General features: G+C 42.0%; 1 protein-coding gene across 1 annotated transcript in view; it reads right to left on the bottom strand.

Moving 5' to 3' along the window:
- The window catches only part of NUDT3 (nudix hydrolase 3), a 120196-nt gene that overhangs the window by 47763 nt on the left and 48074 nt on the right, over positions 1-24359 (bottom strand). Inside the window, exon 2 of the mRNA XM_044255047.1 lies at positions 12063-12173. Within this exon, the coding sequence (XP_044110982.1) occupies positions 12063-12173 (111 nt within the window). The remainder of the gene's footprint in view (positions 1-12062; positions 12174-24359) is intronic.

Raw genomic sequence — 24359 nt, 5'->3', positions numbered from 1 at the left:
ATGCCCTGTTACAATGGAGAAATCTGTCTGAGCAAACATTTTATTACTAATGGCCAGGCAATCTGACATGTGTCTCCTGATATGAACTAATAGGAAGCATGTGGCATTACCTGTGCAGCGACCTAACCAAAAAAAAAAAAAAAAAAAAGGCCTATCTTAAATGTAATCAAGCCTCTAGCCCAGTGCTGTTTAATACAATGGCCATTATCCACATGCCACCAAGGAGCACCTGGAATGTGCTAGCATAACTGAGAAAATGAATTTAAAACTTCTGATTTTAGGGCGCCTGGGTGGCTCAGTTGGTTAAATGTCTGCCTTGGGCTAAGGTCATGATCCCAGGGTCTGGGGATCAAGCTCTACATTGGGCTCCCTGCTGAGCAGAGAGCCTGCTTCTCCCTCTCCCTAAGCCCCTTCCCTGCTCCTGCGCTCCTGCTCTCTCCCCCTTGCTCTCTCTAAAATAAATAAATAAAATTTAAAAAACTTTTTAATTTGAATTCATTTAAGTGGCCATATATGGCTGGCTAGGGGCTACTACACTGATCAGGGCACATACGTAATTTCAGATAAGTTCTACTGGACAGCACTGCTCTAAATGAAGTTGCTAGAAAAACAGGGGATAAGAAAGCAATTTAAAGGACACCAAGAAGAAACAATCAAGTAAAACCAGAACATGAGATATTCTATTAGACAACTGCCCTGGACTATTTTTTTTTAGGGTAGAGGGAGACAGACATTATAGAATTATGAATTTTCTTAGGTGTGACAATGGTATGTGGTAATGTAGGGATCTGGCTTTATTCTAAAAAGAGGTATGCTGTGGGACGCCTGGGTGGCTCAGTTGGCTGGGCAGCTGCCTTCGGCTCAGGTCATGATCCCAGCGTCCTGGGATCGAGTCCCACATCGGGCTCCTTGCTCGGCAGGGAGCCTGCTTCTCCCTCTGCCTCTGCCTGCCGTTCTGTCTGCCTGTGCTCACTCTCTCCCCCTCTCTCTCTGACAAACAAATAAATAAAATCTTTAAAAAAAAAAAAAAAAAGAGGTATGCTGAAGCTAAAGAACAGAATTAAGAAGTGATATGTCATAATATGTCTGACTTCTTATCAATGGCAGAACAACAACAAAAAAGTGTGTATAGAGATAAAGCAAAAAGTCAACAGATATATTTAGAAGAAGGTATACAGTGTTTTAGTATTTAAATTTTTTTCTTAAATGTCTGAAAAATCTGAATAAAACACTGAGGAAATATAGCCAGCTATGGAATTATGGGAATATACTGTCTTTTTTGTGCTTTCTGGATTTTCATTCTGCTAGGAACAGGAATTGTTTTTATAATCAGAAAAATGGTGAGCTATAGTCATCACCATTTAATCAGACTGGCTGTGCTAACAACCTCACTAAATACTACAAGGAACATACAAAAGCCTTCAGATTAAGAGCACTGTTCAGTAATCCCTACACCCAGCATGGGGCTCGAACTCACCACCTCGAGATCAAGAGCCACATGCTCTACTGACTAAGTCAGGCAGGTGCCCCACGGCCTGCTCAGGTTATACTGTTTCTATTTTTAAGTTTAAAAATTTTACAGACTACTCTAATGGAAATTCATAGTCTAAAGCACCTATATATTTAAAATGCTAACTAACATGAATATGTAGTACCATTGTGAATACCACTTTTCATAAAGCTGAGAGTATCTATTCAGTGTTTGTTTTTTGTTTTTTTTTTTTAAAGATTTTTAAAACTTACTTGACAGAGAGAGAGAGGTCACAATTAGGCAGAGCAGCAGGCAGAGAGAGAGAGAGGAAAGCAGGCTCCCTGCTAAACAGAGAGCCCGATGCAGGGCTCGATTCCAGGACCCTGGGATCATGACTGGAGCTGAAGGCAGAGGCTTTAACCCACTGAACCACCCAGGTGCCCCTCAGTGTTTTTTCAAAAGCCAAAATGATAGTCACTAAAAAGTGTCAATCATTTAAAGGTTGACTCTAGAAGTAATCAGGGAAGTAACCCAGGAGGAGCCATTTCCCATTTCGTAACAGCGGGGAGGTGCCCTCCTCTGAAGAAGAGAGAGGCCTCCTGGCTCTAGGGCCAGAGTTGAATTACACTCTCGGCCACGTGAGCGCAAAGCAAAAGCTGAGCACGAGGATTAGCACAAGGCGCCTCAGCCAGGCCCTTTGCGGGAGGTGGTGTCTATGCCAAGGTCTCCTTTCATCCCTGAACTGTAACTGAGAGGAAAGGCCCTTTCCAAGTTCTCAGCTGCCAGAAACAGGAGACTCAATACGGAATTACTTGAGGGCCTTTGCCAGCGATCTACAGGATTCATTCTGTCCTCTAACATGAAACAGCCTCACACAGGTTTCCACACTAAAACATGGCGTGCTTTCTCTGTTCATTTCTTATATTCGAAATTTTTTCTTCTAAGGAAAAGCTCTTCTTTTACTGACTTTTTGTATATATGCTTCCTTTGGAGGTCAGAATAAAGATGCTTCCACACACAAATGCAGGTCCATATTAAGTAAACAAAATTTTCCTAAAAGTTTTCACCACTGAACCACATTTCCTATTAAATTCTTCAAAGGGGGCACCTAGGTGGCTCAGCTGGTTGAGCATCCAACTCTTGATTTCAGCTCAGGTCATGATCTCAGGATCAGGCTCTGTGCTGGGTATGGAGCCTGCCTAGGATTCCTTCCCTCCCTTTCTCTCTGCCCCCTACCTAAAAAAAAAATTCTTTAAAAGGAATTAATTATCAGAATAAGAGTTTTAGAGACATGATGATTCTTGCATTCTATAATGCTGTGACCAAAAGAGCTAAAAATATCTTCTTCCCCAAGTAAAAATAAAGACTTGGTAGTACTTAACAAAAACACAATCTGTCTTAAGGGAAGTGGAATCCAACATATCATTGTACTTCATAGTTTCTTCCTCAAGATCTGAAGATAGCTGGCACATAATAAGCTTATGGCTATTTTCTGACGAACTTTTTATTTCAAAAAAGTTCAAACATACAGAAAAATTCTTTGCCTATTTTTATACTCATTTTTAAGATAAATCTATAGGGGCACATAGCCATAAATGTACATTATTAATAACTCATATTCAGGTAATTTTAAATTTCTTAAAAATTAAATCCTGGAAATTCAGAGAACAGTATTTAAATGAAACCTACTTTTCAACAAATTAGGTTGACTTACGGTTTCTCTTGATTTATAGTAATTTACATCTGGATATATTTTCCCATTTTCATTAAAGAGTGAAATACTGCCAAAATTAAAAACCTTTATTTGCTTTTACTTATCATTTAGGAGACTGGGGAAAAAAAAAAAACTGTCTTCTTCAAAGAGGCTGGAGCTTATCACTTTACAGTTGAAAATAAAGTAAAAATCTGCAACACAGCTCATTTACTCTATTAAGAACATATGTTTTGTGGGTTTTTTTTTCTTAAACTTTTTTTTTTTTTTAAAGATTTATCTTTATTTTAGAGAGAGAAAGACTCTCCACCAGGCTCCATGCTGAGCACAGAGCCTGATGTGGAGCTCAGTTCCACGACCCTGAGATCATGATCTGAGCAAAACCAAGAGTCAGATGCTCAATCGAATGAGCCACCCAGCAACCCTGGCTATTTTTCATTATGGACTTTTCAGTATTACTACTGTTGTTTTAATTCATTTGCATGTATTATTTTGCTTAGGGTTTTGGAAACTTTTAAAAAATTAGCTGCCTAGGCAGTGTCTGGGGCTCAGTCAGCTAAGCCTCCAACTCTTGATTTTGGCTCAGGTCATCATCTCAGGGTCAGGGAGATCCAGGCCCTCTTTGGGCTCCTTAAGATTCTCTCTCTCCCCCTCCCTCTCCCCTTCCCACACTTCCCAACTCCTGTGCACTTCTGTCTTAAAAAAAATAATAATAATAATAATTATGGGTGCCTGGGTGGTTTACTCAGTTAAACATTTGCCTTCAGCTCAGGTTGTGTGATCTCAGGGTCCTGAGATAAGCCCTGTACCGGACTGCCTGCTTCTCCCTCTCCCTCTGCCTGCTCCCCGGCCTTGTGCTCTCTCTCTCATTAGCTCTCTGAAATAAATAAATAAAATCTTCAAAAAAAATTAGTTGCCTATATTAAAAGACTAGGAGCTCTCACATGAGAATCTAGCTTTCAAGATTCTCTTGAGGGCACCTGGGTGGTTCAGTGGGTTAAGCCTCGCCTTCAGCTCAGGTCATGATCTCAGGGTCCTGGGATCAAGCCCTCCATCGGGCTCTCTGCTTGGTGGGGAGCCTGCTTCCTCCTCTCTCTCTGCCTGCCTCTGCTTACTTGTGATCTCTCCGTCAAATAAATAAATAAAATCTTAAAAAAAAAAAAAAAAAAAGATTCTTTGAAACATCAGAACCATACTGGGTCTTGACTGCCACAAGACAATTCATGGCTGGGCCTGAGGAGGAAATGCCTCCAACCAGAGCCTTCCCTACCAGCTTATGAGCTGGAGGACCTCTGGTCCATGACATCATTTCCCCACCTTCTACCTATCTTGTTAAACTGACTGAAAATATTCTTAACACATTCTTATACATATTTTGTGAATAAAGTCTGGCATTTAAAAAGAATCATGTTATTTCCCTAATAAATTCTATGATACCCTATCCCCACCTTCCACTCACAACAGTTCAGGCTGAGGCCAAAAAATAAAGATGAAAATACAACACAGTCACACACGACCTTCCTGTATTTCTCCTCTCCAAACAGAGTCAAACACTGATGACCTAAAAAGAAAGGGTGACAAAACAGTATCTTAAATTATTTCCGACTAGTTACAGGCTTTTTGAATGTTCTGCTTGTATATAACAAGAGCCATGAAATACTGCTTCTCTGTTAGAGGCAGTTCTGAGGCTCCATATGGAGCTTTCTAGTCGCCAGGACACATATATATTAGAGCGTACAAACTTTTTTTTTTTTGGTGGAGACAGGGAACACACAGTACAAGAACTAGGATAAGAAGATATAGATTTTTTAAAAAAGATTTTATTTATTTATGGGCTGCCTGGGTGGCTCAGTGGGTTAAGCCTCTGCCTTTGGCTCAGGTCATGATCTCAGGATCCTAGGGTCAAGCCCTGTGTTGGGGGGTCTCCGCTCAGCAGGGAACCTGCTTCCCCCTCTCTCTGCCTGCCTCTGTGCCTACTTGTGATCTCTCTCTCTCTGTGTCAAATAAGTAAAATCTTTATCAAAAAAATAAAGACTTTATTTATTTATTTGAGAGAAAGAGAGAAGGAGCAGGGAAGAGGGACCGGGGGAGAGTGAGAAGCAGAGTCCCCACTGAGCAGGCAGCCCAATGCAGGGGTTGATCCCAGGACCCTGAGGTCATAACCTGACCAAAGTCAGATACTTCAGCAACTGAGTCACCCAGGTGCCCCAAGAAGATACAGATTTTTATGGGGCGCTGGGTGGCTCAGGTCATGATCTCAGGGGCAAGACTGAACCCCGAGTCAGGCTCTGTGTTAAGTGTGGAGCCTGCTTAAGATTCTCTTTCTCCCTCTGCCCTCCCCAAGCCCTTATTGTGCACCTGCGCTCGCTCTCTTAAAAAAAAAAAAAAAAAGAAGAAGATATAGATTTAAAAAATATAGTTCACGACAGCATCTTCCATGATCTCAAGATGGGTCACAAGAAATTCTTGATTGGATGGTGTAAGATCAGTAAGGCAAAGCCTTAAGACAAAGCCCCTTAGACCCTTGAGGCAACCGTGACTTTTGATATTATATTAAGGCATCTAGCCGTTCAAAACAAACTCTCCTAAATGAAGGTGAAGTAAGTCAAACATGCTGTGACATTTTTACTTTTTCGGACAGTGTACTAAAAACTTGAAACAGGGCAGCAAGAAATACAGGGAAGGATCTCAGAAGACCTCATTAAAAGGAAGAAATTTCTATGCTGCTGAGTTTATATGGCAAAGCAGCAGGTGGTGAAGAGCCCGGGGAGTAGCAGGAAAGTGTGATATTATGACACAAGTGAGGAAGTCAGAAAACCTACGCTTTTTTTTTTAAAGCTATGCCTATGCCACAGATTCATGATGAGGCTGCCTACAGCTCCTTTACAGTTGGTGTGCGGGAAACGGCTCTGTGGATACAGGCCTTGTCCGGACATGAAGCAGTAGATAAAAGGAACTGGCATCTGGCCACATATTTTCAAATGTCATCATTGACTACACTTCTCAAAAGGCACCCATCTTTGTCATCCTTGAAGACGATGCAGTGGAAGGTATGCACATATTTTTCCTCTCGATTCTGTTTTCACATGTTCTTTATCTTGGTGATAACACTCTGCGTTCTCCCGAGGTGAGAATGGGGAATAAAACAAATGAACAGAAGACAGAACGATCTCGGATCCAGTTTCTCTCTCTTTCCCTGTCGGCTAACAGTTTTACCTTTCCTATCGAATTAGCAAGAAAGAACAGCTCTGAAAACTACACAAAGAGGTGCTTTTCTTTTTGGTAACAGAGGGTGTCACATGGCTTGCTCACACCAGCCTTTGCTGCCGGAGGCTGGAGATGCACTGTCACCAAGGCCGCTGAGGGAGTGTCAGCCCTCTCAGTCTCCGAGGGGTCACTATAAGAGGATTCTCACCATAAGCAGCTAAGAATCGAGAGGCCAGTTTCCAAAAGGGAATATTTTAGCCCGTGAAATGTGACTGCCAATGTTTCAAGTGCTACAGATTTATCGGTTTCTGAAATTCAGCCAATATGCTGAAATTTTTAAGCCGGGTTAAACAAAGCTGCCGAACAGATTGAGTTTAACGGTATCTTGGCCCGACAAGGCCCTGACAGACTACTTAATAATTTCACTCCATTCATGTTTACACAGAACATTTTTCTAGTAATAAAATAAATATATGTTCAATGCAGAAAACCTGATCATCTCTGAACTAACCCAAAGATAACCACCCCGAACATTCTGGTAGATGTTCTTTCAAGGAGCACAGCATTTAGAGATGTGTGGGTGCTGAGATGAGATGTTCTGGATTCAAATATTACCTTGAGCACCCTTGGTTGGGCAAGTTTGTTTGGACAAATGACTTAATCTCACAGAATCTGTTTTTTTCTTGCCCAGTAAAATACAGACAGTAACAGTTCCACTATCTCCTAGGGTCTGGAGAGGATTAAATGAGGTGACACCTGCAAAATGCTTAGAACGAAGCCCGGCAAATAGTAGGTGTGCAAGCAGTGTTACTTTTTTCTACACAAATAGACACACATATTTCTTTTCTGCTAAATGGTTTTATATTCTAAATAGTTTCATAGTCTGCTTTGACCACTCAGGAATACATTGACAAACATCTTCCCGTGTTAATATTTTTTTCCTGCATACACAGGGTCCTTGCAGTAAAGCTGCTGCAGTTGTCTGCAGCGTGAGCTGCCACACTTGTACAGCACCTGTGTTCGATGCTCTGAGCACAGCAAGAGAAATAAGGAATCAGCAACTGAAGCAAAGTGAAGGCAAACGTCCTCAGAATGGCCAGGAGCTGATGATGTGGCCTGGTAGCTGCAGCCATAGGTCAGGTCATCTCTGCTGGGAAAGCTGAATGGAGAGGCGCAGACAGGTGAGTGCCACACTCAGAGGGGAAAATGCAGAAAGTGGTGAGCAGAAGCCAAGAGGCTGAGAAGAGATTGGAGAGGCAGCTCATTCACGGTGGAAGACAGGGGCTGGGCCCCAGGAGCAGTAATGAGGCTCCAGGAGCCACAATGCATTCCTACTGCGGTTCTAGCCACTTTGAGCGGGGCCTGCCTGTGCCCCTGTGCCCCAAGTTTCCAGTCCTGCATGGCCTGGTCGGACAGATGCTGCAACACTGTCATATTCTTCCTCCTCTAACCAAGAGACGTACAGGTATGTTTACTCCTGCCAACCCAAAAGGGCCTACCTCAGATTTCTGGGGCTGCCCTAGTCATCTTGTCAATAACTGAAATGTTTATTTTGTTAAGTGCTTGCTACATGTTAAGCAATGGGGATTCAACAGTGAGCAGAAAAGGATGGTATCTGGCTACACAGAATGTAAAGCCTAGCACAGAAGACAGTTAAACAAGCAGTATCATTACAGCATGACAGACAACCACGATGCCAGAAGTACAGACCATGAGGGAGATACCAAGGAAGAGCAGTGAGTGCTCTATCAAAGACTTGATGGAGGAAGGACCTTCAGGTTGAAGGACAAAGTTAGCCAGGTGTGCCAGACACTGAGCAATGTTCGCTAAGTACACACTCCCGTCTACTATGGACTCTACGACCACCAGCCTTGTGAAGTTACAGAGTCTTGACAGAGCAACAGTGGACTAGATCAGCATTTCCAAACAGGCCATTCAAGAGTCTTGGCCTCACTTAACAGGAAGGGCCTGGTTTCTTTGGTGGGTAAGTATTTTTCAATCTTGGAAATATTTAGAATGAAATATAGAAATGTTTAAGAGAATCAGAATCATAAGATATTTCTCTGTTAAGGAGGAGACCAGACCTATTTTATGATTTTGTAATGTGTAAAAGAATTTGGCCCCGGGCGCCTGGCTGGCTCAGTCAGGAGAGCATGCGACTCTTGATCTCAAGGTCATGAGTTCTGAGCCCCACGTTGTGCAAGGAAATTACTGAAAAACAAAAACCAAACACCAAAAAAACCCCCCAAAACTTGGCCTATTAGATCAGAACCTCAGTTTTGAAAATATAATTGAATAATTTCTTTCTGCCTTGTGTTTTTAAGTTGAAAATCTTAGTAATTTTACATATGAGAATAAAGAATCTAAGACTTAGGGGAGCCTGGGTGGCTCAGTGGGTTAAAGCCTCTGCCTTCGGCTCAGGTCATGATCCCAGGGTCCTGGGATCGAGCCCCACATCGGGCTCTCTGCTCAGCGGGGAGCCTGCTTCCTCCTCTCTCTCTCTGCCTGCCTCTCTGCCTACTTGTGATCTCTCTCTGTCAAATAAATAAACAAAAATCTTAAAAAAAAAAAAAGAATCTAAGACTTACCTCATTTGTGAGTTGGTTTTCTTTTTTTAAGTATTTATTTACTTAAGTAATCTCTACACCCAATGTGGGGCTTTAACTCAAAACCCCGAGATAGAGAGTTGCATGCACCACTGACTTAGCCAGCCAGAAGCCCATAAGTTTAATACAGGAGATTCATAGGACATTTTGTTGAAGAGCTTCATCGGGTTTTTATTTTTTAAGTCAGACAACTGAAGTTCTTTAAAAAGCACTTCTTTTTGGTATGAACTGTATGAATCCAATTTGAAACATCTGAAGCTCTTCAACTAACTGTTCTAGTATTATCCAAAAGTGACTAGTAAAATCTCCGATGTTTATATACAAAGCAATCAGAGCTGTAAGCATTATGAAGAAAATTTAAGTTTCTGAATGTGTACTTTACAGAAGTCATAACATTTTGAAACCTAAATAAACTCCTGAATAGTGATTTCTACTTACAAAAGCTCTCCTTTAAGGGCAACTAAAAATATATATATATTTGTGTGTGTGTGTATATTTTTTATACATATATCATATATGTATTTATCTTTACATCATCCTCTCTGATACCAAGTCTTGTACTCTGCTGATGGATGTGGGATCGGAAAAACCATCACCTCTATTTTATTTTGATAGAAGCCCCTGGAATGTTTGTTTCTGTAATGACATTTCACTAATTTTTATTGTTTGTGCAAACATCTGATTTATTTGGTACCGTATTCTGAAGTTGCAAGCAGTTCACAGACATTTATCCTTTCAATAATGCTGGAATCAAGTACAGGGTGTGGTATGACTGTCCTCTGACTTCCTCAGAGTTGAGCAGGGTTTCAAGACAAGGACCCCATGTGGACAGGAGCGAAGGGGGATCCTGAACATCTGAGGACAGGATCCTCAGACTCCCCTTGGCCCTACTCCCGCTGCAGCTTCCCTCTCACTGACTGAAGGGCCGCATGGTATTTCCAGGAACCAAGTGAACAGGGCGCCCTACACCCTTTCCTGCCCCTCGCTGCATTTCTACTCCAGTCACCTAGTTCCTTCCATCTTCGCTACACGTTATAAACACGGTTGACTCAACTGTAATACTCAGAATCCAACAACAGTAATGGCAACTGACGGGAGCTCTCCTGAGATAGGCGCCAAATCCGTATGTGTCCGCAAAGGTAGAGCTGTCAGATCTGCCCCACAACTCCTAACACCAAGGAGCAAGTTTTGCACAGTCTCTGTAACGTTGCCCCTTCTCTTTGTCCTACAACCGTCACTCTATTTCAGGTCTTCCGACCACCTTTCTGAATCTACAACTGCCGTGGAAGCTCTTTTAAACATGGCTTTAGGAGCCTTAGATCTTACAAGCGTGAACTGGATCTGAACTCAAGTTACGTAGCTTAGGTCCACCAATGGGCCCTGCCACACATAACTGGAATAGTCCAGCCTCTGAGATCCTCCAGAAAGGAGCAGGCAAAGATTCTGGTGCCCTCAGGCTTAGGAAGGCAGAGCACAGAATCACATCAGCCCCTCCAGGGCACCCCACCCCTGGGCAGCCCCTGTTATCCCAGGTCTGGTGAGAAAGAAGGAAACCAGTTCTGGCTACCGTGAGAATGCCTCGTGTATCCTCTCTGACTGTACCTATCGCTCCCTGTGCTCAGGTCATTTCCATCTGGGCTATCTCTTCAGTGCTTTCCCCGTTCCATCCATTGCCCCACCTGTCACAGAAGCATGTACCAACTACCGCTGTCCACCTAGTTGTGTAATGGGAACACACAGGGAGGGTTCCAACTACAACACATACTCTTTGCTCTCAGAGATCATACCCTAGTTATGGACGCCAGATATATGATAAAATGACAGGAGTGCAAGCCAACACAAGTCTGCAGGAGTTCAGAGCAAGGGAAGAATTCCTTAAGTATTCCAAGGGTAAGATTAGTCTCAGGGGACTTCAGCAAGGGCTGAACCCAAAAGAAATGAAGGATTTAGACTTGTTCTTAGGCCTATTTTATATCTCCTTGGAATCAGTTCTAAATTCCCTTTGGGGGACGCCTGGGTGGCCCAGTTGGTTAAGCAGCTGCCTTCGGCTCAGGTCATGATCCCAGCATCCTGGGATCGAGTCCCACATCGGGCTCCTTGCTCAGCAGGGAGCCTGCTTCTCCCTCTGCCTCTGCCTGCCATTCTGTCTGCCTGTGCTCGTTCTCTCCCTCTCTCTCTCTGATAAATAAATAAAAATCTTTAAAAAAAAATTAAAAAAAAATAAATTCCCTTTGGAACAAAGAAAAGCACTAGCCATGTGGTGAGGGCAAGTCAATGGGGTGAGAACACATATACCACCAGGTTAGGAATCTTCTGTAAAATAACGTAAGCAGAGAATCACCACAGGGGGTTATGGGGGAACGTTACTCCTTCCTCCTGGTTTTGAACTGCCATCTATTTCTCGGTTTCCCTAATCAAACCATAAGCCCTTGAAGTAAGGGAACGAAGACTTTGCCTCTTCTGAGTACTTCTTCCAGAAGATCTAGTAAGATATACTGGGCATGGCCCAGGAACTCAGTACCTACATGCTGAATATCGTGAGGCTAAATAACAAAGAAGATACTATTCTCTCTCTAATGGCACTATTTACCACAGCTTCTGGCCAACAGAACTCCTGCTTCAGCCACTGTTCTGTGCCCTGGACCCAGGAAGCAGAGGGGAACAACGGCCTCTTCCTCCTCCTCATTAATGGGAATGAGCCATTTACATCAATACTGCCTGTGCCTCTCATTTCTTAGGGCTGATGAACTATTTGTTCTTGATCTTCCGCCACAGGTAACAGAGGCAATGCTGAAAGAGCTCCATGGGAAATCACAAAACACTGTCTGATATAATCAGATACAGTCACCACTAGAGCCCTCTCCCTGCACAGAGTGCCTGATAAACATTACCATGTCCCAACCTGATCGGCCCTTTAATCAAGGAAGCACATGGTAACTGTTAAATGCCTTCTTTCTGTGATCATAAGTATGTTTACTCAGTGAGTGGTGATGAATTAAAGAACTACACAGACATGACAGATTCATGATTACAAGGTCCTGCCATGCCCTTTTATCTCTGCGCATACCTCCTCACAGACTTCACGGACTGCTGCCACGCTTGGCTCCTCCTCGGGCTCCATGCCTCCCCCAGGGACAATCCATCGGTCTGGATGGCGACTACTGCTCACGAGTAGCACCTGAAAGTCATAGAAGTCACGTGGACAGTTAAAAAGAAGAAAGGCACATTTGTACAAACTCTAAACAACAGCGAAGAGTAAGCACTTGAGACCCATTTTTTGTTTATACCTCTCTGAGTCACTTCTTGTAGGGTGGCTTTCGTTTCTAGTGGAAAGAGTAGACAACTCACCTTGTAAAAAGCAGAAAGGAATCTGAACCAGTGGCCTTTATCTCTACCTTTCTTCAGGCTGTCAGTCACTTGTGCTATCTATTCTCTCCTTTGTCCCTTTCCCTAAAGCCGTTTGAACACAGAGTTGAGAAGAACTGGGGAGGAAAAAAGTCACTGATAAGCCTGGAGCACCATGAAGGGCTGGTCAGAAGGAAAGAAATCCTTAGCCCTGGTTGGCACCGCAGTCCCAACACCTTCCCTCCCAGCTCGTCATCCATGTGTCCCAGCTCCTAACCCATTCAATGGCCACAAGCCAGTACAATGCACCACCCTAAGTTCTAACTGTGCACTCAGAACCCAACTCCCTCATCTACAGCTAAAGTTGGACAATTTCATCATGCTTTCAGCTGAGATAAAACTAGAATTTTTTTTACTACGAACTTTTATTAAGAAATGAGAAGAAAACCAATAAAACACACACACACACACCACACAGTCCTGCAGACTATGGTTTACTAATGCAAAATTAACCAGCATTCTAGTTATGGCAGAAAAAAAAGAAACCTAGAATGTCCTCAGCTCCTTTTCCTTACCCCTCTTTAGGGCAGAAGCTAAACAGTTAGCTAGATCCCTCCTTGGAGGCAGAATTAGTTGGCATTACTCCCAAACTGAAAAGAATCATCTACATAGCTCCCTACACCATCACTTGCTGACAAGGTCTTTTGAGCTTCCCTCCCTATTCTAAACGTATTCACCCTGTGCACTTCACTTCTACTCTGCTGTCATCCTTGTTGCCTGGAAGAAAATGCTACATTCGGGACGCCTGGGTGGCTCAGTTGGTTAGGCAGCTGCCTTCGGCTCAGGTCATGATCCTGGCGTCCTGGGATCGAGTCCCACATCGGGCTCCTTGCTCGGCAGGGAGCCTGCTTCTCCCTCTGACCCTGCCTGCCACTCTGTCTGCCTGTGCTCGCTCTCATTCTCTCTCTCTCTGACAAATAAATAAAATACATAAAATCTTAAAAAAAAAAAAAAAGAAAGAAAGAAAAAGAAAATGCTACATTCTCTGTAGCCCCTACAGATTCCATCACTGCCTTCCGGTGACCTACCTTCTGGTCCTCTCCCATCTCTCCTCTGTGTTTTTGCAAGTATATGAGCCCTTGGAAATTCTACCTTTTTTTTTCATCCTTAATCCCTTTTCTTCATGTCATGATAGAGTCTCCTGATGCTCCTCTACAAAATCTGTGATCCGCTGACTCAGAGGGGACTGTGGAGTTAAGAAGGAAACCCATGAACCCACATACAGTAACCAATATATAGTCCATGGATGGAGAAAATAATATCTTTACATTTACAAATACTTTTTTTAAGTGCATGTAGTTTCTGTTTTGCACAATTCAGAATAACTTCAAATAATATGAAACCCACAGGAGTTCTGGGGTGGTGTGTAAATGTTTACTCTAAGGGATATTAAAAGTTCTAGGAAGTTGTTTTTTGTTTTTTAAGATTTATTTATTTGACAGAGAGATCACAAGTAGGCAAGAGAGGCAGGCAGAGAGCGGGGTGGGAAGCAGGCTCCCTGCTGAGCAGAGTGTCCGATGTGGGGCTCAATCCCAGGACCATGAGATCACGACCTGAGCCGAAGGCAGAGGCTTAACCCACTGAGCCACCCAGGCACCCCTGAAGTTGTTTTTAAAATAAGAATTCTGGGGCGCCTGGGTGGCTCAGTGGGTTAAAGCCTCTGCCTCCTAGTCACTAGGAGAGTGCAAAGTAAAATTGGTCTGAGATACCACTTACACCCACAAGAATGGCTATAATTTTAACCCTTCTGAAGTGTTTTTTTTTTTTTAAGATTTTGTTTATTTATTTGTCAGAGATAGTATAGGCAGGCAGAGAGGCAGGCAGAGGCAGAGGGAGAAGCAGGCTCTCTGTGGAGCAAGGAGCCCAATGTGGGTCTCGATCCCAGGATGCTGGGATCATGACCTGAGCTGAAGGCAGACGCTTAACGACTGAGCCACCCAGGCACCCAAGAATGGCTATAATTATAAAAAAAACAAGAACTGGCAAGGATGGAGAAAGATTGGAACCCTCAGACATTGGGTAAAAATGTCAAATAGTTCAGGCGCTGTGGAAAGTCTGTGGTTCCTCAAAAGTTAAATAAAAAACTACCATAAGGGGTGCCTGGGTGGGTCAGTCAGTTAAGTGTCTAACTCTTGATTTTGGTTCGGGTCATGATCTCAGGGTGGTGAGAATGAACCCCACATCCGGCTCTGCACTCAGCAGGGAGTCTGCTTGAGGTTCTTTCTCCCTCTTGCTCTGTACCCCCATCCCTGCTCTCTCTCTTAAAAAGAAAAAAAAAATTACCGTATGACTTAACTATCCCACTCGTAGGTATATACCCCAAAGAACCGAAAACAGGTGCTCAAATACTTATACCCAAATGGTCACAAAAGTATTATTCACTGTAGCCAAAGCGCAGAAACAACTTGAATGTCCATCAATCAATGAATGGCTAACATGGCGTACACATGCGCAGGAAGAGTCCCATAAAAAGAACGAAGCACTGATCCATGCTACATAGTGGATCAACCATGAAAACATCATGCTAAGTGAAAGCCAGAGCCCAAATGTCACATGTTGTAAGATCCCACTGATGTGAAATGGGTAGAACGGGTCAATCCACAGAGATAGAAAGCAAACTGCTGGTTGCCAGGGACTGCGAAAAGAGAAAACTGGAGAGTAACTCCTTCATTAGAGTACAGGATTTTGTCTGGAAGTGATCACAGTGTTTTGAAATTGTAGAAAGGTTGCTAAATGCCACTGAATTGGTACTAAAGTCCACTGACTTGTTCACTTCTAAATGGTTATTTCTAAATGGTTCACTTCTAAATGTTCACATGGTAATGTGACATGAACTTAACCTCAATAAAATAAAACTGGTTTTAAGATCACAGTAAATTTTAAAAGCTAAATTCAGGAGTCAGTGCTTCTACTTTCTACGTTAGAATCTACACTCCAGGGAAGTGGCCTCCTAGAAAGTCATCCTTAGTTTTATAAACTATTAAGTTATAGAGCTGAAATAAAAGAAAAGGGGATTACTGCCACACTCCTTCCATCTCTGATAATTTTACATTTTTGGCAAAATTTTTGGCAAATGGCAATGGCAAATTTTACATTTTTAAAAAAATTCCCTATTGAGTACACTTGTGATGGGCACAGGGTGTTAATATGTAAGTGACGAATCACTAAGTTCTACTCCTGAAACCAATTTTATACTATATGTTAACTAACTAGAATTCAGATAAAAACTTACCAAGAAATTCCTTATCAAAATAAAAATAAACCCAAACACAATCATGTTTGTTAATTTAAGTTAAATGTTTTTCTAAAAAGTCATCCGAAGACTCCACATAATGGCATTTAAGTCAACAATCCAATATGCAAGGAAAACTCAAGAAGAAGGAGTAGGAATATGGGTTAATCCTTCACTGATTTGTTATATAAACAACATGCAGTCTTTCTTCCTAGAGTTCTCCCACTTCTTGGCAAAGTGTTGTGCAGCCATTCCAAACCCAAGCATTTACTTGAAAGGCTGACTAAGGCCATCCAATTAGGTTACAGACCAAATGAAAGACCTTTACGGGACAATTCCAAGCCAAAGCAAAGGAAACCTCTAACATAAAGTATAATTTAATTTCTAAATTTCAATCAATGTGAAATATCAATCAGTAAATTTAGGAAGCATTACTACTTTGCACATTCAAAGTATGACTGCATGAGGTAATACTACGTATAATACCGACACTGGGAAAAACAAGCCTCATTACTTTGTAGTCACACTTCAAAGTAAACACTGTTATGAGTAAACAATTCTCCTGGCTAAGTTTCCTTGACAACCTACTGCAAATTTACTGCAAAAAAACAAAAATATTCTTCACTTTAGCCGGAGGCTTTACTCCTTCTATCTTATAAAACACTAAGTGGTGTTTCTGATCAGTAAATTCTGATTCTGAAGCTTGATTTTTAAATACAAAATTATCTGAAAAGAAATTAAATGGCAAAGCTCCTAAATCTGAAAATGATATACTAACACAAAAAAAGCCCCACAGAACTTGTTATTTATTCAACAAACATTCATTAAGCATCATTATAAACCAGGAATGACAGTTGCAGATTAAACCTCTGAAATTTTAAGGCAGATCAGAGTGGGGGACTGGATGACCAGGTATTAGACCTTTCATGAAACTCTTATCACCAAGACAGGTGTTATCTGTACAGAGATAGATAAATGTACCCATAGAACACATCACACCCCAACTCCTGGATTTATAATACAGGTTGTGCTACGGAGCAGAGAGAAATCAACAGGAGGGCAGGGACAAGTTACCATCCACATAAACACCGAAGAAGATCATTGTATTGAGGGACACATGCATGTAAGAAAAGACTAACAAGATCTGTAGGAATAATAAAGCTAATGGGGGAAGATTTACATAAAGGGTTTAATTAAGCTTGGAACAATAATGTTTTATTCTTAAGCATTATTAAAGCAATTTTAAAAACCTTAATATAAATTTTTAAAAGAAAATAAAAGACGGGCACCCGGGTGGCTCAGTCTTAAGCCTCTGACTCTTGGTTTGGGCTCAGATGATGATCTCTGGGTCCTGGGGTTGAGTCCCACATCGAGCCCCACATCAAGCCCCTGCTGAGCATAGAGCCTGCTTCTCCCTCTCCCTCTGCCACTCCCCCCGCCCCCATTCACGTTCTCTTGCTTGCTCTGTTCTCTCTCAAATAAATAAAATCTTAAAAAAAAAAAAAAAAAGAATATAAAAGAAAGCCCCCTGACCTAAAAGGAAATGCGTATCTGGAGGAGAGGGGGAGAAAAGAGAAAGAAAAAGAGTAGTAATAAACAATGAGGAATGCTTTGGTTGAGGTAGGCATGGGATACCATAAAGACTGAAAAGAGACACCTAACCCAGGCTGGGGGCCAGGGGAGAGGGGGAAAGGCAGTAGAGGGATGATAAGAGAATACTTCTTAGAGGAAGAAGACTTGAGTTAAATCCAAGCTCAAGAAGGACATTTATTCAACAAAAATCAGAAGTCTACTGGGTGCCCTTGTGCTTAGGACACAAAAGCAAAGTAGATACAGCCTCAGCTCTTGAGAAATTTAAAGTCCAGTGGATAAGACAGACAAGAAGTCGGGTAACTACAGTGTCTGTGGCAGAGACCATAATGTTCACCAGATATTTTATGTCCTTGTTTATGATATTCCAAGCCCCCCTGCTATCAGGTGGGGCCATCTGACTAGTTCTGGCTAAGGAAATATGAGCAGAAGGGACACACATCACTTCTGGGCTAAGGCAGGGAGAAGCCCACACAGCCAGCCTCTCTTTTCCTCTGTCACAGTGCCCAAGGACATAGTGAGCTCCAGTTGGTATAGCTATGAGTTGGGCATCTGAATGGAAGAGCTCCTGTGTAGAGCACAAGCAATACAATTGTGTTGTGTTACAACAATGAGATTTTGGGGTTAATCTGTCATTGCAGCATAACCTAGTCTATCCTGATTAACAGTGTGAGAGGTCAGTGAAATGTCTAAGGATCTCTTCTGCTGACCGCCTCATACCCAAGCCTTAAGCACAGAGCTTGCCCCATATTAGTGGCCAATAAAAGTTTAGTGAGCAAATGAAAGAACGGTCCAGTAATGGAATGAACAAATGAGTGCTCTACAGAAAGAGTAGAGAAAGCATACAGAAGAGGTTTACTTAGGGAGATTGAACAAAAAGGCAGGGGTCTAATTATCAAGAGTTTGGATTAAAACCAAGGCAATAGGTAAGTCAAGGAAGTTGTTTAAGCAAAGAAATAACATAACCCAATTTGTTTCTGTTTTTAGTTTTAAAAATTTATGTAAACAAAAATTAATTCCTTCCTGGCACTGCCAAGCCTTCCAATTTGGGTTTTAGAAAGGTCACTCTGACTTGAGCTGGACGTGGGCAAGCTTGGTAGCAGAACACGCTTCTGGCTGAGAATTCAGGTTGAGAAAGGATGAGGATAGAAGTGGGAGTGGGAAGGAAGTTACAGGCTCTCAGATAAAGAGAAAGAAGCATCCACAGGACTAAGTGATTGGCAGACTGTGGGCCAGGTCAACAGCAGAGCTGCCCTCCACTGCTGAAAACGTGGAAGGTCAGTGGAGGAGGGAACCTGAGGGAGGATATCCTCTGAACATATGAACTGAGAGTACAACGAGATGTCTAACGAATATTTCTAGTGGACAAGCACATAAAAGTGGGACTGGAGCTTAGAAGAGGAAAAAAGAGATTTGGGGGGAAAATGGTCTTAGATTTGATGAGACAGCATGAGAATAACACAAGAGAGAATATACAAATTTGCAAAGTTCTAGCTAGGGGAGCTATCCCCATTCTCCCTATTGGCCACTCTCCTTGGTGTCAGAGAAGTTTCTATTCCCATCACCGAGAGCACAGTGTGCTATGCTGGGAAATACAATCCACGTAACCCAGGTTAAAGATCTGGAAATATTTTCCTTAAAAAGTGAGATTATCTATGGTGATAAGTCTATATTGTGGGAAATCCTGATTAACAAGTGACAGATTTTAGACATATTGCTAATTTCCAAAAAACTACATTCAGTAAGATACCCAACATAATCTCATTTCGAACAACGCAATGCCCCTGACATTCGACAGTCCCTCTGCACTGCCATTAAATGCCAGAGAGCTCTGTTGGCATCCCAGATGGCATGAGGGCTGTACCCCGTCAAATCTGCGTATGACAAGCCCTGCAAACTGCTTCTACAGACAACCCCCTCCTAATCATTTCTGGGTCCCTTCTTCAAAATAAGACCAGGGGTGCCTGGGTGGCTCAGGTGGTTAAGCATTTGCCTTTAGTTCAGGTGTGGAATTGAGCCCCACATGGGGCTCCCTGCTTAGCCGGGAGCCTGCTTCTCCCTCTGCCCTGCCACTCCCCCTGCTCATACTCTCTCTCTCTCACTCAAATAAATAAATAAGGTCTTTAAAAAGAAATAAAATTTTAAAAAATAAGACCAAAGCAATTGTGAATACTGTACTTGCTTGGATTCCAGATAAACAAATGTGTTACTATATTTTATAGGATATATTTGATATACATATACACACCCAGTGTGGAGTCCAATGCATGGCTTGAACTCACAACCCTGAGATCAAGACCTGAGCTGAGATGAAAAGCTGGATGCTTTACTGACAAAGCTACCCAGGTACCCCATACAGAATATTTTGCAGAACAGCTGTCACAAGTTCTTATGCACAAGGACCCTATGAAAGTATTTAAAAGATGAATAAAGCTCAGCATGAAGTCAAATAACTTGTTCAAGTTAAATCAATAAATTATCACAGCGCCAAGCATTAGTAGGTCCAGTGCCTACAGTTTTGAAGACATTTTGCCCTTCGACTTTTTTTTTCCTACACAGGAGCTCAAAATACTGCTTAAGTAAGGAACAAGGAGACATAAACAGTCAGTTTACAAAATGCCTTATAAACATCCCTTCTCTTTATCTAGCACATCAGGCTGTTTATTTAATAAAAGGAAATTCCCTGTCTAGTACAAAGAAATACCATATTGTGCTGTGAACAGATATTCTGACAGTTTTGCTTTGGAAACAACAAGGTATTTTAAGAACAATATGAAAAGGTGGTCAGAGACACAAACTCTCCTGCATGGCATTCTTAAGTGTGAGTTCCAGGATACAGAGTGTAACATTAGCCTTCTAAGTGAGTGGTCTGCGCGGTCTTCCTCAACTAATGTCCAAATATTTTTTATTTTTTAAAAGATTTTATTTATTTATTTAACTGACAGAGAGAGTGAGAGAGAGAGAGAGCACAAGCAGAGGGAGTGGGAGAGGGAGAAGCAGGCTCCCTGCTCAACAGGGAGCCAGATGCAGGGCTTGATCCCAGGACCCTGGGATCATGACCTGAGCAGAAGGCAGATGCTTAACCAACTGAGCCACCCAGGTGCCCTAATGTCCAAATGTTAAGATAACCACACGAAGCATTCATATCACCCCGTAGTCAATGACTTTATCTCTAAAAGGAAGACTAAAGAAACCAATAAACTTAGCTAAATTTGCAGGTTATATGGGAAAAAAAAAAAAAAGACTGAAAGTTGTTGGATTACACTGTCTCAACATAATTTACTGGAATGTTCCAGGCTATTTCTACAAACCTTAACCTACTCCCACAACCCTGTATACACTGAAAAAAAGCAGACGAACCTTGAGGGGGAATAAATACCAACAAGGGCAGCAGAGTTTATTCAGTGCCTATCTTGTGCCAAGAGCAAAATTTTACACACTCTACTTTTAATATACTCTTCCTAATTTTCAAACAAGCACATAAGCGGGTACTTTTTAATACTTGCCATTACAGCAATGAGGAAACCAAGCCTTAGGTGATTCAGTGATGTGGCAAAGGGCACAGAAAAGGACGGTGCTGAGCCAGGATTCAAAAGCCAGTCTACCTGTCTGACTCTGACCACTTGGCCACTGAGAGCCTGTTATACCCATATGTAGCCAGCCCTATATGAAAAACCCTCTGAAAACCTAACTGCCACTGGATAAAAGGAAAAGATGAAGAAGGCATTCTAATCTAATCTTGAATTCAAATCAAGGATTTGGACCAGTTGTATGAGCAGAAATTGTGTTTTATTACATCTTCTTTGGCCAGAGCTGTCTTCTACAGGGAAGGAGCCTGTGAATTCCCCCATGTTACGCAACTTCCGTACACTTTCTTTTCTAAAAATGTTTATTAATAAATATAAAAAATGGCTACTAATACACGATATGATGCTGTTATTTTTCACGTGTTTAGACACTACCACAATTCAAGTAATTCCTCACTGAAGCATTTCTTCCCTAACAACTTTTGTCCAGTCATCACCTGCTTTAAAAGAAGTGAGGTATGGAGGAATGGGAGTAAGTGGGAGGCAGAGATGTATAAAAATATATAAAGCCTACCCCTGAATGGCCCACTCTCTCATGCAAGGATTGGCAAACTGTGGCCCATGGGCCAAAAAAAACAAACAACAACAAAAAGTTGGAAAAAGTCAAAAAAGAGTATTTGAGAACATGTGGATTTACATGAAATTCAAATTACAGTGTCCATAAATAAAGTTTGTTGAGGCACAGCCACTGAATGCCCATTCATTTACCTACAAGCGCAGGGCTGCTTTCAAGCTACAAGGGCAAAGCTGAAGAGCCCAGATAAAGATCATGGGCCCGCAAGGCCAAACTTACTTTCTATCTGGTCCTTTACAAAAAAAGTTTGCCAACACTTGACCTACTGAAGGGCCGACAACATCACGTGGATAAGGACTATGAGAGGGGAGAAGACTTTGAGAGGGTTCCAGAACACTTGTCAGGAAGGAATATGTGAACTGGGCTGGGAGGTCTTTCCTGAGCCCAGGAAGGAGAGGTGCTCCAGACAGGGGTGCTGCAACTGCCGAAGCACAGATGTGCAAACCCTGTGTTATATCCAGAGAAGGCGGAGAAATTCGAGTAGTTTGATAATGGCGTAGGGTACATGATAGGAAAGAAAAAGAGGGGAACAGAGGAAACTGGTAAATTAGATGGGGACCAGTATAAAAAACTCCAATAGTATACATTACCAGAGTTACAGCAACTGAAGGCAACTGGGAATCCTCCTTGGTGTCTAAAGAGGAAGATGGCCATTTCATTTGTTTTAGAAGCCTACTGAATCTAGAAGCTGAATGAGTGATGGGCTGGAGTTGGGACAGAGAGGTCCGGTAGAGAGGATAAGGGCTGTAACTGTCATTCCTGGAGATGGGTAGCAACAGTGGCTAAAAGTCGAATTTCAGGGACAGTGATGGCAGGCAGGGACTGGTATAATTAATCAGAAAGGAGGGTGCTGTGAAAGGATGTAGAGGCTAAGGCTTTTTACTGGGGTCAACAGGTGGTCAGAAATACCTGTTTTTCAAGAGATAAACAGGAGGGGAGCAGATGGGAAAAGAAAAGAAGTTTGAAGCACCTCTAGAAGTTAAGCTTCCTGCCCTCTATGACAGGAACGTCACCACCTCAATGTCCATTTAGAAGCATTCACCCCAGAAACAATGACTGTCTCTGTACAGTACAATTGGTACCACTAAGGAGAAGGCACTTTCTTTAAAACCTCGTGTACAGTGGCACCTGGGTGGCTCAGTGTGTTAAGCCTCTGCCTTCGGCTCGGGTCATGATCTCAGAGTCCTGGGATCAAGCCCCACATTGGGCTCTCTGCTGGGCAGGGAGCCTGCCTCCCCCTCTCTCTCTGCTTGCTTCTCTGCCTACTTGTGATCTCTGTCTGTCAAATAAATAAATAAAATCTTTAAAAACAAAAAAACCCAAAACAAACAAAAAAAAACCAACCTCATGTACAGCTTGAATATTTTAGAACAAGCATGTAAGATTTTTATAACTGGCCAAGAAGAATGCCAAGCATTATTCCCTAGGAAATTTCTGAAAGCCAAGTTAAGACTGAATGAAATATTTAGAATGTTCAAGCTTCGTGAGGTCATTAAAACAAACAAAGCCACAGAAACATTCCTGACATCCATAAACTGCATTATTTTCCCACACATGATCTTAGAACTGTAGGAATACACTGTAAAAATCACTATTCATCAAGACACGGGTTTTGCTGAGCCATACACAAATGAAGTCTTCCAAAATACAGGGTCACAAAAAAAGATCCTCACTGCAGACTCAAAGGCGGGTATGTATCATATCCTCAGAGTAGCCTGAACATATCAGTCACACTTCAATCTAACTTGAGATGGCAAGTTTAAAACCAGTTGTATGCTGTCTACTTTATAGAGGAGGGCAGTCAGAGACCTGGGTTACAAGCTGGCCTCACACCAATCAACCATGCCACTGCAAAAAAAAAAATAAAATAAAATAAAAGATAATTTTTTTTTAAAATCCAGTTTTAAAATGAAGTTGTTCAAATCATCTCAAAATCCCCACAAGCATTAACATTCTATTGTTCTCAGTTTACACAGGTGTGTGTGCCAAAGAATGGGTCCTCATTTTCCTTTTTATGACCTATTTTTTAATAGTACATACTGCACTTGTTAAAAAGGTACAGAAGGACAGTCTGTGAAAAGTAAGCCTCTCCTACGTTTGTCCCCAGAGGCACTTCTTATGAAGGCTTCTTGAAATATCTTAGCATATATGAGTATAAACAGATACACAGTTATTATTTTTCCTCTTTGTTATCTTAAATAGTAAGCCACACACTGTCCTTAGTTTTTCATTTATTTTATTTTATTTTTTTAAAGATTTTATTTATTTATTTGACAGAGCGAGATCACAAGCAGGCAGAGAGGCAGGCAGAGAGAGAGGAGGAAGCAGGCTCCCTGCTGAGCAGAGAGCCCGATGTGGGCCTTGATCCCAGGACCCTGAGATCATGACCTGAGCCGAAGGCAGCAGCTTAACCCACTGAGCCACCCAGGCGCCTTTAGTTTTTCATTTAAATCACAGCAATCATCTCATCACTACATATCAAAGAACCTTCTCTTTTCTCTTTTAATGACCATGTGGTAGTTTTAAAAACTCCTTTATTTTAGAAAATTCTAAACATACACAAAGCAAAGGAAAAATATAATGAATCTCCAAGTATTCATTACCCAGCTTTAGTAATTTTTTTTGCTTATCATGGTTTATTTACCTAAACCCCACTCCCAGAGCATTTTATTTTTATTTTTTAAAAGATTTTATTTATTTGACAGAGAGAGGCACAGCCAGAGAGGGAACACAAGCAAGGGGAGTGGGAGAGGGAGAAGCAGGCTTCGGCTGAGCAGGGAGTCAGATGTAGGGCTCATCCCAGAGTCCTGGGATCATGACCTGAGCCAAAGGCAGCCCCCAGAGTATTTTAAACCAAATCCCAGATATCAATATATTGCATCACTAAATACTTCAGTTACATTATCATTAACAGATAAGGACTTTTAAAAGATACGATCTTAGGGCACCTGGGTGGCTCAGTCAGTTAAGGGTCCA

This window comes from Neovison vison, chromosome 1 (assembly GCF_020171115.1).
Source record: "Neovison vison isolate M4711 chromosome 1, ASM_NN_V1, whole genome shotgun sequence".
NCBI classification, from domain to species: domain Eukaryota; kingdom Metazoa; phylum Chordata; class Mammalia; order Carnivora; family Mustelidae; genus Neogale; species Neogale vison.
Note: the sequence above shows the minus strand (reverse complement) of the source record. Positions and strands in the feature narration are given on the sequence as shown.